General features: G+C 51.5%; 1 protein-coding gene across 2 annotated transcripts; it reads right to left on the bottom strand.

Moving 5' to 3' along the window:
* Positions 1 to 140: 140 nt before the first annotated feature.
* SMYD5 (SMYD family member 5) lies at positions 141 to 12,775 on the bottom strand. 2 transcript variants are annotated; one of them, XM_037126257.2, is made up of 13 exons: positions 12,675 to 12,775; positions 8,682 to 8,790; positions 7,607 to 7,746; positions 7,022 to 7,143; positions 6,566 to 6,635; positions 5,838 to 5,942; positions 4,921 to 5,007; positions 4,640 to 4,710; positions 4,239 to 4,345; positions 3,790 to 3,846; positions 2,617 to 2,711; positions 1,664 to 1,734; positions 141 to 1,567 (listed from the first exon to the last, which is right to left on the bottom strand). In XM_037126257.2, exons 1-13 carry the CDS (start codon positions 12,768 to 12,770, stop codon positions 1,426 to 1,428), a joined length of 1,272 nt encoding a protein of 423 aa, XP_036982152.2. In that variant the 5' UTR covers positions 12,771 to 12,775; the 3' UTR covers positions 141 to 1,425. The 2 variants fall into 2 exon arrangements, with proteins under 2 accessions (XP_036982152.2, XP_036982153.1); XM_037126258.2 differs by having other exon boundaries at positions 4,921 to 4,983.
* Positions 12,776 to 15,244: the final 2,469 nt, after the last annotated feature.

Raw genomic sequence — 15,244 nt, 5'->3', positions numbered from 1 at the left:
AAGCAAGACCAGGGATGAGCCCCAACTGGAGAGCTTGAGCTCCCACCTCCATTACCACTCCCACTTTACCTGGTCTACCCCACGTACCCTTCTGCTGCGTGCTCTGGCGCTCTGGCGCGTCCTGCTCCACCAAGCATTCCTTCAGAGGCCTCTCGCCACTCACACTTTATTGAGAACAGTGGGCAGGCAGGGGCGGGAGGGGATGCCAGCTGCTGTGAAGGAGGAAGAACCCAACGGGCCAGAGAGGCAGGCTCTGCCTGGCTCATAATCCAGGGAAGGGCCTGTGGGCAGCCATCTGCCTTCCTGGGACCCCTTAGCAGGGAGATGTGAGGACCCCTTAGGGAAGGTAGGCAGAAAGGAACTGCGAGTGAAGGGTTATAATTCCTACAGCACCCACGCCAAGAGTGAGGAGTACTGCTAATTTGGGGATGGGGGCACAGTCTGGGCTAATCTCTGAGGACCTAGCCCAGCTCCTCTAGGTTTCTGGAAGACTTCATTGTTCCTCTGTGGAGACTCTAGAGATGGAGGCCAGGAGAGCCGTCCCAGGGACGACTAGAGCAACATAACTTAAGGAGCACAGGCCAGGCATCCGCAGGTCTCAGCCATGCTGCTGGAGTCCTCACGGGAAGAGCATGTGAGGACGGGCTGATGCTCCCCCACATAACCCTCCTGAGGGAGGCAGAGGCCATTTCCATACCCCATGGGGCCCACCACTGTGCCAGGGCTGAGAGGCAAGGCACAAGATAGAGATTCTAGAGCTTGGGGAAGGGGTTAATCTCCACACCCCGAGAAGTGTAGGTGGTGGGAGTGAGGAGGTGGGGAGAGGGAGGGAATTCTCCCTGCCCAGCACCCCTGCAAAGAGCCTTAGGAAAGTGCTCTGGAGGCCCAGCCCCTCCTTCCTGCTCCTCCGGCTGTGCTAACAGTCAGGCAGTTGCCTTATCAGCTGCAATGGTGGGAGGTAGGGAAGGAGGTGAGGGCAACTCACCCCCCGCTCTGTTCTTCAATAAAGTAAGGCTGTTCTGACTGCCACTCTGCTACCCTCTCCACAGCAAGTAGAGAGAGGTAAAGCCTCGGAGCGACGGGCAGGCGTGGCCATGGGACCAAGGGGCAAGAAACACTGTTAGGCGCTGACCTTGGTCCCAGCTGCTCACACTCTAGAGTGGAGAACTGCAGTGGGGGGACAATTCTGAAAGGCTCAGTGACAGTGCAGGATCTGAGCCATTCAGCAGCAATGTCCAGCACATGAGGTCTGGTGGGACATGGGGGGCCAAGGGACCAGCCTCTGTCCTACCCTGTGGCAGAAACAGAGCTGGACTGGGGGAAGCAGGCAACAGGAGTGGGGAGTTCCATCCAGGCCTCTTCTCTGGGGGAAGACCCCCTGTTCTGGCAGAGTCTGGGGCAGGGCCCCTTCCAAGCCGGGTGACATCACACATCAGTCATCTCATCCCCCAGCTCTGCATCTTCTGGCTCTCCCTCCTCTTCTTCATCCTCCTCTTCTGAGGTCACGTTGGGTTCATCAGCTTCTGCCAGGCATTTGGGGCAGGAACAGACAAACAGATAGTTCTCCCTGCAGGGGGTAGGAGGATGGCGGAGGGTGAAAACTCAGGCAGCTGCTGGGATGGAGGACCCGAGCCCAGCTGCCCACCTCGTCCCCAGCTGGCACCTGAGGATCTTGTGGCGGCTGTGGCGGCTGCGCTCCCGCTGACAGCAGTCTAAGTAGCTGATACAGATTTCCTGGAGGGCAGAGAAGTGGGTTCTCACAGTCTGTGCTCTCAGTTATATAGAATTAGGGCCTCCCCAACCACGACCCTGTCCCCACCTTCTGCCCTGTCCCCGGGGCCCCAGTGCACTGCCCTGATCCATTCCCGTGCCCTCAGCAAACAGATTGCTCCGAGGCTCTAATGCGTGAGGCAGCGAGGACGGCAGTTGGCCTCAGGCCACGGTTAAAGGTATTAAGGGGCAAGGTCTGTGGCAGGGTGCAGAAGTTATCTTGGTGTGATGCTACTTGCCCTGGTAGAAGATTCAGGCAAGCTATGTATTACGCTAACAGCCAGGACCCCAGACCCACACTAGCTCCTCATAGCCCAAACCACAAAGAGCCACCTCCAACTTTCTCAGAAGCTGCAGATTTGTTCCTCTAAAGATAGCTGGGGCCCTGGCCAGGTGGCTCAGTTGGTTGGAGCATTGTCCCGTACACCAAAAGGTTTCGGGTTCAATTCCCAGTCAGGGCACATACCTAGGTTGCAGGTTCGATCCCCAGTCAGGGTACATACAAGGGGCAACCAATCAGTGTTTCTCTCTCTCCCCCTTCCTCTCTCTGTAAAATCAAAAAGAACAAATCCTCATGTGAGGATTTAAAAAAAGAGAAAAAAGGTGTCCAGAGACAAGAACCTGGCATACAGCAGTCTCTCAAACACTGCTCTGAGGTGTTAGTTTTTCAAGAAGTGGGGTGGGGTCAGAGCATATCCATGGGCAGAAAGTCTCCTTCCCTGGGGCCCGGGGGATTCAACTCAACACCCCGAACTTGGCCCGAGCCACTGCTGCTCCCAGTCTGTGGAGAGAGCCTGCAAAGCCCACTGCCACTACCCATGCTCCCCACAGCTCCCAGCCCCTCACCTCTCCTGGCTTAATGTCCTCCAGGGCAGTGACATGCAAGAGGAAGTTGTTTTCTGGGAAGGAGGTCTCTGCATTGGGGACACAGCTGTGGTTGCCTGGGTCATGAGAGGCAGGTCATTAGGACTGCTGACTAACAAACATTAACAGCCTCAACTCTGGAGAGCACTAGGTCCCATCCTTTCTCGTTGTCTGACCCCAGCTAGGGCTGCGCAGGTCCTAGAACTCAAATTTCCCAACTCCCTGTCCAGTGCTCTTTCCTCGAGCACAGACACAAATCGTGCCCACATCACTCCCTCTGCCACTGTCCATGCCTGCCACTGCTTTCCTCCTCACTGGTCACCATGATTTTCAGTTGCGTCCCCCATGTCTCGCAAAGGGAGGCACAGGGCTACAAAAGGGCTGTCCATGTCAAACCACTAACTCAGTCCTGTCTGCTGCTGAACACCTGGTAACAGCTGAGCCAGGCCCTCTGAGAGCCTGGTTGGGGAGGGTACAGTGGCCCTGCAACATGCGTAGAGGGGTTTGCAGTGAGGAAGCCCGGGGGCGGGAGGCTGGATCTAGCACAGACAATGGCCTGAGCTGATTCTACCCTCCTCGGCAGGTGGGGACCGCCTGCGCTCCCTCCTCCCAGGATCCCGAGGGCCTCTCAGGCTCTTGCAACACTCCCTGCCAAATTCACAGGGCACTGGTGGTACACAGCCACGGTTCCTCTGAGGGTCACAGCTCAGTGCCCTGCCAGAGCACAGGGTCTTGCCCACCGAAGGTCTTCTATATAAATATACAAGGTCCGGCACAAATAATGCCTCTTCTTTATTATAAAATCTTTTATTACAAAATCATAAGCATGTAATACTGTAACATAACAATATCACAAGCACACCATATGACATCTTAGGTGAAATGTTCAAATTAAAACTATAAACTATTATACCCATATTATTACCCTACCAACCATACTTAAGCAGGCGCTACTTCTGCCAGACCCTGTATATTAAGGCGCCAGCAGTCCAATGAATGAATGGATGAACAACTGATGGACCAAAAAAGTACCAGAGGACTCTCCAAGGAGCTCAGATCTAACCACACGCCCCAACTCAACCCATCCACCAAGAGGTGAACAGAAAGAGATGAACCATGACTATGAGCCCGCCCCTCCTCAATGCCAAGACTCACAGCAGCTCTGAAGCACAAAGAGGCCTGATCCTTCACAGTTAAGAAACTCGCCAGTTGCTGTAAGAAGTAATATGCAGATGTTATTCTACCCACTTTACAGGGAGAAGAAAACTAGCTTTTCAAGGAAAAATACTGCTTCACTGTCTTGCCCCCTACCACACTGATGCACCTGATCCCTACCAATTCACCTGAACTTACTACATCTCTGAGGCACAAGCTCTGCCTTTCTATAAACGACAGCACTTTTATTTGTCTGGCACCCCCCACCCACAGAGACTGCACCTCTGCGTGGATCTCAGGACCATTTCTCATCTGTCCCTTGGACAGATCTGCAGCTTCCACAGGCCTGCAGGATCATGTCCCCTGCCATTAACTCGGAGGTCCTTGGGGGAAGACTGCATCCACCACCTGACTGGGGGGGGGGCCGGGCATGTCTCCATCTCACCAACCTGCCTCGATGTCCTTGTACAGCTGGTCGATGAAGGCATCCAGCTGCTCTCGGTCCTGAGACTTCAGCTCCAGAGCATCACAGGCATGGACCCACTGGCTCAGGGAGCTGGGGATCCCAGGCAGCCATGGTTGGAGAGCAGGGGCCAAGTTCACAGGGCTTTCCTCCTCCACACACGTTAAACCCATTTCTTTCTCCAGGGTGGGGCCCCATCTTCCCCAATAGACCGAAGCTCCCAAGAAGCACAGACTCCATCGGCTCAGTGATCGCTATCACCATGTGTAGTTTAGCACTCTGGCCACAAAGTCGCACCCTGCCCCAGCCTAATCTTGAAAGGAACTGTCAATTTCCCACCAGAGCCCAAGGGACAAATCCAATATATCCAGAACACTGTCTCCTAACCTGGTCCCGATTCCTTGACCATTTGTCCCAACAAGAGCAAAGAGAGACCGGAATCCATCTGGGGTGAACCACTGTGGGGTGAGAGAGAGATGAGCACTCAGGTTACAGCCGCTGGCTTTTCTTCCGGAAAACAACTCTGTTAAGGAGTTCTTTGGTGAGTCAGTCCCTCCCTACTCCGGGACAGCACTGGTGTAGCTGTCCCAGTAGAAAATGCTGACCTAGTCACTCCTGAACGGCTGGAGTAACTGGGAGGACACTGGTCCCACCCTCCTCCTCCTCACCTGGCTGAGTACTTCTTCATAAAGGGCCTCTGTGAAGAGTCTCCGCAGAAGTTCCAGCTGGCCCTGGTTTAGGAAAAACGGGGAGACCTGCATCTCTGAGTTAGCACCCAGGCAGGGCCCTGAAGACCTTGTGAGGGAAGGAAAAGGGCCATCTCTGTAGACTGAGTTTTCCCTGAGGGCAAAGGAAGGCCAGAGTCCGCATCTCCAAAGAGGCACGGCAGTCCACTGGCCTGCTTCAGCTCAGAGTGGGAAACGCCAAGCCCCTGTTTCCCAGCACCCGTACCAGCAGGGCTGAGGACACCTAGCTTAGAACATCTGTCCTCACCACCAACCTCCAGACTCCCTACCCAACCTGCAGGCCAGCCTGACTCTGCCCCTCCTACCCTCAGAATTCAATGTAGGAAGGCCACCCCCAATGCCCTTTTACACATCTGCCTCCACCTTCAGGCAGCTCCTGTGTGGAACCTGCTGTCCTCAATGAGAAACTGTAATTCTTTGATTGGGAGTGGGTACATGTTAAACATGGGTTTAACGTGGGTACAATGTACTCAGTACACTGGCAGCTAAAATTCTGTTTCGTTCCGCTCCCTGACCCTGCAGACCCCCAGCCTTCCCCGCTCCCTGACCCTGCAGACCCCCAGTGGCTGGGGAGCCTTCCGTTTTTTGTAAAACCTGACTTGCCTACCGCTGTCCCATCACGAGGCCCTGCTTTTCCATACCAGAGCACCTCTCCTTCCTCTGTTGTCACCCCACTTCCCAGTTTTAGATCCACATTAGGTCACAAAGTTAAACAGCGGCAAGAATGTAAGTCCTCTGAATAGACTTCTGGCTAGAAGGGACCAAATGTGGAACTCCCCTTAGGAAACCACAGACTATCCCAGGCCATTGGGGTGGAGGGGTCATGGGAGAAGACCAACCTTGAATTTGTCCCCCAAGAGTTTGTGGACAATCTCCTCCTCCTCATTGGCCGTTTTATTACAGAACTGAGAGAAGAACCTGACCCAACGATCTTTATCCTTAGCCTGCAGTGAACAAAGGTTTCAGAGTCACATTCACAAATGCACATGTACACTTGGACGCACGGACATCTGTGTCCTTACTGCCACTGTCACCCATGTGGCGGGGGGGGGTGCGGTTAGCCTACGTTTCTAAAGCCCCTGCCATCAGAGAAACACCACCATACCTGGGCTTCTAGGCAGAGCCTTCCCCTCACTAGGGACTTCCTCCGGACCCCGCAAAGCCCCAACCGTCTCCCCAACTGAGGCCCGTCCAGCCAATTCAACTGCACTTGGAAAAACAGGAGAATCAGGCTGAGGAGCAACAATATTAACAGAAGGGGTTACTATGGCTTCTCTCGCTTTATTTAAGAGACACAATCCTAAAAAAGTGGTGTTTACAAACTGAATGCGTGAACTGCTGCTGCACAGGAAGTCCTCTCAGAAGCCAAACACCACAGGCAAGATGAGCCCCACCGCCCCGACAGACTCCTATGGTGAGCGACTCCTAAGACCTGCGGTGAGCAGCTGTTGTTTGGAAAGCCCAGGTGGAATCCTGCATCCAAGCCAGCGCTCTGAGGCGAGGAGGAGAAGGCCCAGAGCTGAATGAGGCCAGCGTCAGCCTCCCTGCAAGCATCAGGCGGGCTTACCTGCTTCACTGTGGCCACCATCCGAGCCATCAACATGATGCTGGCGGTTTCGGGGGGGTAGTGAACACTCCTGGGGAGAAAGGAAAAGGTGTGGCCTAGAAATTCCCTCCCCAGTAGCTGATTTCAAGGAAATCCCACCTGACTGCTGCAAAGAATCCTTCCTATTCACCTCATTCATAACTTAAGACAGAGAGTCATTTGCAAGGACTTGGACAGGACTTCACATTCTTATGGGCTTCATAAGGCTTTTTGGGGAAGTGTATAAAATGGCAAGGATGGTGGGACTGGCAGCTTAGACCAGGCAGTGAGCTGGGTGATGTGACCTCTGTTTAACCCTAAGAGTGGTGGTGAGGGGGGGATCTGGGGGATGGTAACTTAAGAAAAATGGTTTATCTGGTGAGCCCAGGCAGGCAATGAGAGAGAGGTAAAGAAAAGAAGAGATGAAATGCCACCTACCTCCATGCCTCCTGCAGCTTATTGAGAGGATGCAGGGGGTCATCCTGGGAGGGGCCTGTGCACAGGACCCGATGGTACTGCTCAGCCGCTGCCAGCCGACACTCCGCACTGCAGTACATCACCTGTTGGAGGGGGTGGGGGTCAGCACCCCAGGATCTGGCCATGGGGTGAGGCACAGGTGTCCCATGGGATACTCACCTTTTCTAACTGCATCCCTTCCACAAACAGCCCCTGAGCAGTAGCTCAGCAGTACTGTGACCTGAGAAAGCAGACAGTGCTCTGGGGATACCTACTAACCCAGGCTTGTAAAACCATGTGAAAGAAAGAGAGAAGAGCAGTAGAGGGGAGAGCCTCGGCCAGGCTCTTAGGAAGAAGGCAAGCTTCCACCCAGCCCGTCTCATAGACAATGGGCCTGGAACACAAAGGGTGAAACTGAACAGTAGCCAAGCCTTGCCTATGTCCTATCCTACTGTGGCTCTCAAGGGCAGTGACCAGGTCCATCCCTGCTCCTGTCTCCCCAGAGAGGACTTCAGCTAAGGTCTCGCCCATCAGTCCTTTTCAGGTACTCTTCCCCAGGACACTCACCTGGCAGTGGGGACAGTTCTGGTGGAGGTCCTTGCGCACAGCACACAGCTCAGGGTGTGGCAGCACCTGGCCAGGTTTCCCGGTCAGCCTCTGGGCATTCTCCTCTGCCTTCTCCAGTGCCCGCAGGCAGTGGTCACAGGCTGCGGGAGAGAGCCAGACATGACGGTGTGTCCTGAAGAGTAGGGGCCACACTTATCCTTTTGACAGGGCTAGAATAGTGCAGGGCACATAGTAGGTACTCACAATGTTTGGGAAGTGAGCAAATGAACATATTAAAGAATGAATGAATTGCCCTGGATGGTGCAGCTCAGTGGATTGAGCTCGGGCCTGCGAACCAGAGGATCGCAGTTCGATTCCCAGTCAGGGCACATGCCTGGGTTGCAGGCCAGTTCCCAGCTGGGGACACATGAGAAACAACCATACATTGATATTTCTCTCCCTCTCTTCGTCCCTTCCCCTCTAAAGATAAATAAATAAAATATTTTTTAAAAGAGAATTATTTTTAAAAAATGAACGAATAAAGTTCACATGCATTCAAAGGTGGCTGACTCCCTCCTCCTTCACCCTGCGTGTCCATGGAACCTGCTTCTCAACGGAGCACAGTCTGTGGGGCTCCCTCCCTCCCTCACACTGGCCTTTCCCCACATTCTGGAAAAAAGTGACCTTCCTTCCACAGTTTGTCCCTGGCCTAAGACAAGCGTAGGGGGAAAAGCAAGTGGCCAGTTTCTAACCCCCAATGCAGCCTTTTTAACCAAGGAGTATATGGCCTCCTCCGGGTACAGGGCTCCACTTTGGCACGGAGCCCTTCAGCATAACGTCCAGTCCCTTATGACTGGACTAGACTCTGAGTTGCGCCTGAGTGACATTCCTCCCCAGGGAGCACCTTGGAAGAGCCTCTTTCCCACAGGCTCACAGCCCCCAGCAGCAGAGATCAGATGGGGGGTGGCTCTCCAAGGGAGGCAGCATTCCTCCTGACAGTCCAGGGACTCCCGCCAGCAGGGGTGTGCACAGCTCTTTTCCCTGCACAGAGGCCGCTGGGCCCAGCAGCCGTGCAGAATGAGAGAGACGTGCTCACCTCGGTAGTGATAAAGTGCATTCCAGAGAAACTGTGCGGCTACCAGGGGCCGTTCTACAAAGATGGTCTCCCCCTTCCGGATCAGCTGTGTGGCAAAGAGCCCCTTTCCCTAAGAGGGCAGAGAAGGAACAGGATGGCCATTAGAGGAGACAGAGCACGTGGTTCCACGGCTCCAGGAGGGCCGTCCAGCCTCCCCCCACAGGCTACCTCTCAGCAGAGGCCTCTGCCACTGGAGGGTTCATGAAGCATAGTCAGCACCCCCACCCCTGCTTCCTCTGAAAACGCAGCGCCGACCTACCTGCAGTCACACTTCTTTCAGCCTGTTCAGGGAGAGAGGGCCTGGGATGCCAGCCATCTCAGACTACCCAGAGGAGAATTTTTAGAATGGCCAGAGCAGGGCCAAGGCTCAGAGCAGGCTGGAGCTTCCTGTAGCAGGAGCTGATAACAGCAGGGCAGCCTTCTCTGAGTCACCCACACGCCCCACCAGGATCCTAGCAATGCTGCTGCTGCTAACGGTCACAAAGAAGTCCTACACCATGGGAAAGGGAGGCCTAGTGTGGAGGAGAATGTACCTTCCGTTCCTGGTCGGGCAGGTGCTCGTAGCACCGAGCATAGTACCTGGCACCCAACCACTCCTCAGGGGTTTCTCTGGAAGGAATGACTATTCCTGGCACTAATCCCAATGCTTACTTTGCTGTGAACTGTTGAGCCAACTGCTTCATTTCTTTGCATTCGCTGCCCACATGTAAAGTGAGTCATTTAATAATATCAGCCAGGTAGTTTCCAGCATGCAATGATATAGCACAGGGGACTGTGCCTCATGAGCTGCAGCTCCTTACTGCTCAAAGTGAGGGGATGGACTGGCCCTGGGCAGCTGCTGGGAGACTTAGAAATGCAGAATCCAAGGCCCCACCCCAGACCTGCTGAATCTGAATCTGCATTTTAACAAGATACCCAGGTGATTCATATGCATGTTAAAGTTTGAAAAGTACTGGTCTAGAGCACCACACACATGACAAAAGGGATGAAGGGTGACAAAACAATCACTGAACTGCTATCACTCAGAAGTGCAAAGGGATTCAGGAGACAGCTTTAGAACTCAGGGAAGTTATGGCTCCACCAGGCACTAACTCCCACTGCTCACTTAGACAAGGACGTGGTGCCCCTGCAAACGCTGTCACAAAAAGGGAGGGAAATGATCAGCACAGCAGTGAAATGTCCCGCAGCATGGCCTCAGGAGTAGCTCCCTGGTTTCTTTTAGCATTGGAGCTCTGGCTAGACAGGGGCACCACCCAAATTCAGAGCAGCAGGGAAGTACAGACCAGGACGGGCCCCGAGCAACCTTTGAGCCACAAATCTCCACCCTCAGAACAGCTCTGGGAGTGCGGCTGCTGGAACCAAACCACTGGGCAAAGCCGTGGGTGCAAGCTGGTTGTCTCCCTGGAAACCCTCTACCTTCTGCCCTCGTAGCCCCGACATCCAATCTAGCAAAATGAAAACTTGGTCTTCCACTCTGGGATGAAAAGATATGAGCATTATCTCTAACACTCTTAAAATCTCAATATTAAATAAATATCTATCTCTTTCTTGAGGACCAAATGCAGAAAATATTTAGTAATCAAAACAAAGTGAAAAGAAACAGAGCTATCCCTCTACAAAACCACTCATCCCTAAAACATATGAAAATGTTAAAAAAAAAACAGCTCTAATTCATATTTCCAAGAAGCTTGGAGAGAACTAAATCTGAATAGAAAGGACACAAACTATGAAAATATATTTCCAGTTTGAAAAATAAGTTCTATAAAAAGACTGCACAAAACCTTAAGACTGTGTAGTAAATTGAAAAATCTTAAATGGATGATTTCATTAAAAAATTACAAATTACCAAAAGTGAATTCAAAAATAAGAAAGCCCAGACACACTAGTAACAGTGCTGTTTTATGGCTAATGCACCAGTATGGCCTTCCAGTTGGCACCACTGTATTTGGTTACGCTTCTGTTGTGATAGTTACATCCCTGCCACAGCAGTTGGTAAATTTTAAAAAGCATTCTTGACAATATCCACAGAAGCAATAAAGTGGTCGAAATTACCCCACGAGAAGCCCCCAGTCACTATGGTTTTATGAGCCAGCTCTGTTAAACCAAAGAATAATTCTCATGCTATTTAAAATATTCAATAACAGAGAGAAGTATAAAGCTTCTCCCTGTTACTAAAACATAAGCATAACTGATGTGGTAATCTGGGGAAATTAAACAAAATAAAAATCGCAAACCAATCTTATCTGATGAATACAGATGCAAAGAGCCCATGGTAATCTATCTTGTCACTAAGTCTAGGTGGGTATGTGGTTTTCTCCGGCAGATCAGTGTAGTCATGGAGAGCCCGGCCAGCTCGTTCTCCCAGAGCTGGGGTTTTGATAGAAGGCTGGGACAGGACAATCAGACTAGCAGAGTAGCTGATGTAGTGAAGTGAGAGGGGAAAAGTGAAGAATGAAGAGGGCTGTGAGACAGGGAATTAGGTAATGGTAAAGGGGAATTTTTGGCATGCCAGAAGTAATGCTCCTGAAACAACATCAAACTGTAAGCCAATCAAGAGTACTAGAGGCCCTGGGGTGGAGATGGGGATGTGGGCAGCTAAGGAAGCCAAGGATACAGGGCACTGACTTTCCATGGAAGGAGAGGAATGCTCCACGTGTCCCTTGTGTGGAAAGAGGGCAATGGAAGTTGGGCGGGGCACCTGGATCAATATGAACATACTGACAGCAGGAGACGTATGAAGAGAAAGCTGGTATCTTGGGCAAGGGCTAAGGATACACTAAGTCCCTACACAGGATATATTATTCAACCTCCTTAGTAAACAAAGAAATGTAATTCCATTACATTATATTGTGAGAACAAAGCAATACCATTTTGCATGTATTAACTGGCAAAGACAACTGGGAAAGAAAATACACAGTGCTGGAGAGGAGAAAAGGATATTTGCACAGAAAATGAGCTTCCAGACCTTTGACCTCAGGGTTAAAAATAAGATACAACCAACCACCCATAAATAAGTGTTTGGTTGAAAGAACTGTGGTCCTCCCATGAAATAAACTAAAACTATTAATTAGCTCTTAAAAAAGAATACATAGTAATGGGTAACCTATATAGAAAGATATACTGCCTCTGGCTGGCATAGCTCAGTGGATTGAAAGCGGGCCTGTGAACCATTCCCAGTCAGGGCACATGCCTGGGTTGCAGGCCAGTTCCCAGCAGGGGACACACAGGAGGCAACCATACATTGATATTTCTCTCCCTCTCTCCTTCCCTTCACCTCTAAAGATAAATAAAATATTAAAAGAAAGAAAGATATACTGCTACATCAAAACGTTTCTAAAAATGCTACTTTACTATACGCACATTAGCACAAAAACGGGACTGTGATTTTTACCTTTTTCCTTTATGTGCACTTTCCATTTTTTTCTATAATGAACTTTAAAAAAAAACAATAAAGCGACAAAACCGTCACTCTTCTGCTCAAACCCTTCAAATGCTCCCAGGGGCTTCAAGCTCCGATCCAAATTCCTTAGCACTCCCAGCCCCTTCCTTACCCCCACCCAAATCTCACTCAGAAAGTTCCCTGAGGGTCCACGCCTTCTAGTACCAAAGCTCCCTCTGCTCAACATATCCCCGGGACCCACAAGCAACACGTCCCTCATGCTGGCCGAGTAGGCCCGGGCCCCCCCCACGCAGCCACGCAGCCCCGCCTGACTCAGCCGCATTAGGGCCGCCGGCAGGCGGGCCCGGTTCCCTGGAACGGGGGCGCGCACGGAGACTCCGAAGGCTCGGGGACACGGCGTGACTGCCCCGGAAGCCTAAGAGCAGGGACAGACAGAATCCGCCGGCCGCGAGCAGTGGCCCGGCCGCAGCGTCGGAGCCTCTAGGCTCCGGACATGGGGTCCCACAGAACTGCCTCCAAGACTGGATGGGGTGGGGAATCTTCTTCGGCCTCACCTTGCAACTGCTCACGAAGCGGACTTCTACAGGGACCCGAGCCCGGCCTGCCACGCCCACACAGAAGGAGAACACGTCGCCCATGGAGGCCGCCATCTTGGGCGTACCTCCCCTTCTGACCCTTGACCCCTAGCCAACCCGGAGACCCCGCCCCTCTTGGCCCCACCCCCGCGTGAGAGTCGTGTTGGCTGCTGGAGTTCACCCTCTCCCGAATAGGAGTTTGGTTCCCTTTTGTCTACGTTTAGGTATATTGGGCTTGCCTTTGTGCATTTACATCTGTGCATTTTGCATCTGTCTCTGTCTTTATGGCCACTGTTACTTGTATCAGAGCTGGTGTGCCTGTATAATTTTGATGTGTACATTTGTGTCTGAGTTCATGGTTGTGTGTCTGTTGTTTACTCTGTCCATTCACTGGCCTGTCTTGAGTAAAGCAGTTTTTGGACTCAGCAGAGGGGTAGGACAGCAGCAGGCAGTTACTCCTATCCTCTCTGACCCTCAACTTGAAGGGACGAACTAGTTTATGCCACAGAATCTGGCACAAGATTTCCCTTCTCCATGGGCAGCAGGGCAGACAGTCCTACGAGTGATCGAGTTGGACTCGTGCCTGTCTCAGACTCTTCAGGAGCTTAGGGACTGTGCAGTCAGAGTGAGGAGTCGGGGAGGAGAGGGATCTGTAGTGGACCTCAAGTCTGGGGTCTCTAAAATTGTACGCAGAAGTGAGTGTCCATATGCACACTAGCCTGACAATGAAAGAGCGGCCGTTTTCTCGTTCCGGACCCCCCAAAAGCTGCAAACCACTGATCTGTAGCATGTGTCCCCACAGTCAGGCCTGACCCGACAGCCATGCCTTGTCTCCTTGTCTTCCAGTTGATTCTGTGGTCTTGGAAAGGGAACTGTGTCTGCTCCTGCTGTGGTCTCATGGTGACCTTTAGGGATTGGGTAGAGTGGAGTCACTGCTGAATAGGTAAGTGACTGTTGATTTTTTAAAAAATGGGACAGCTATAATATCATAATCAATAAAATATACTTCAAAAAAGTGAGGCAGTTCCTGGAGGAGGCAGATGAGATTTAGCTGGGTTCTTTAGCTGGGTTGACCTTGGGCCCAGCATTAGCGAGACTTTCCTTGAAGACAGGGGCAGAGAAGGATTCTGGTCTCCTTCGGGACTGCAGTCTGGTGTCCAGGAGAGGATGTCCACTGCCTTGGGAGGCAGGTCGTTCTCCAAGGCTCACTCTACTTCCTACCTTTCTTCCCTCAGAAAACTCTAGCAGGGGTGTTCAACCCGAGGCCCAGGATGGCTATGAATGCAGCCCAACACAAAGTTGTAAATTTACTTAACATTTTTTTTCCTGCTCATTAGTTTTTGTTAGTGTTTGCGTATTTAATGTTTTGCCCAAAACACCTTTTCTTTGAGTGTGGCCCAGAGAAGGCTGAAGGTTGGACAACCCTGCTAGAGAGCAGTGGGGACCGTGCCCTCTTCCACCACCAGGTGGCAGGGCAGGCCTCCTTCCACCAGTTCATCTCAGTAACCAGAAGCCCTTCTAGAGTGTAAAGTATCCTCAACAGAGGACCACCCGGGATGTGGGGCGCTAGAGAAATCAGTTCTGGAAATGCTGGTGGCTGTCCTCACTGGAGTAGGCTATCAGTTAGGCTTCTTAGAGATAAACAAAGCAGATTTGGGGGAAGGAAATAGAACCATGAGTTTGCGTCGTGAAGAGGGGTGAATAGTAACTGTCCTGTGAAAATACACCAGAATTCATAATGAAATGCCAGCCTTGGCAGAGGCAGAGTCAAATCTTCCCTATTCTATATAATAGAATATTATATATATTCTATATAATAGACTATAGAATGGGGAGCCAAGGCGGGTAGGTCAATGTGGTAGTCAGGGTAGCATGTCTGCTTTAAGGAGGCAGCTGGGCCAGAACTCCTTTTGAGAGGTAACAGTTCAGACAAAACAAGAAAACTCTGGGGAACCCTGTGAGAAAATGTTCTCACAGGGTACCTTTCCCTCCTTTTTGCTGTCAACTTTACCATCTGTTTGGGAAGAGTCTTCTATGTCCAAACGTTGATTCAAAGAGGCCCCTTTGCCCTTGCCAAGGGGGCTCAGTTAATTGGAGCATCATCCCATACACCAAAGGGTTGCAGGTTTGATCCCCGGTCAGGGCACTTACTTAGGTTTCGAGTTTGAACCCCAGTCGGATTGCATACAGGAGGCAGCTGATTGATGTTTCTCTCTCACATCTATGTTTCTTTCTCTCCTCCCCCCCCTTTCTCTCTAAAATCAATAAACATATCCTCAGGTGAGAATTAAAAAAATAAAAATAGAAAAAAAAATGAAAACAAAACAAATAGCCCTGTCTCCTCCATAGCCAAGCCAGGAAAAGATTCACCCCTGGAGAACTCAGGGCCGGTACAGGCACCACTTCCCCGGGCGACGGGGGCCTGTAAGCCTTAGCAGTTGCCCCACACTTAGCACTGGGCCCGGCACACCGTAAGTGCTTTACAGACATTATCTTAATCCTGTGAGATCCAACTAATCAACACACCCATTATACAGGTGAAGAAAAAA

The sequence above is a fragment of the Artibeus jamaicensis genome, unplaced genomic scaffold (assembly GCF_021234435.1).
Source record: "Artibeus jamaicensis isolate MK-2021 breed Jamaican fruit bat unplaced genomic scaffold, CSHL_Jam_final contig_3174, whole genome shotgun sequence".
Taxonomy (NCBI): domain Eukaryota; kingdom Metazoa; phylum Chordata; class Mammalia; order Chiroptera; family Phyllostomidae; genus Artibeus; species Artibeus jamaicensis.
Note: the sequence above shows the minus strand (reverse complement) of the source record. Positions and strands in the feature narration are given on the sequence as shown.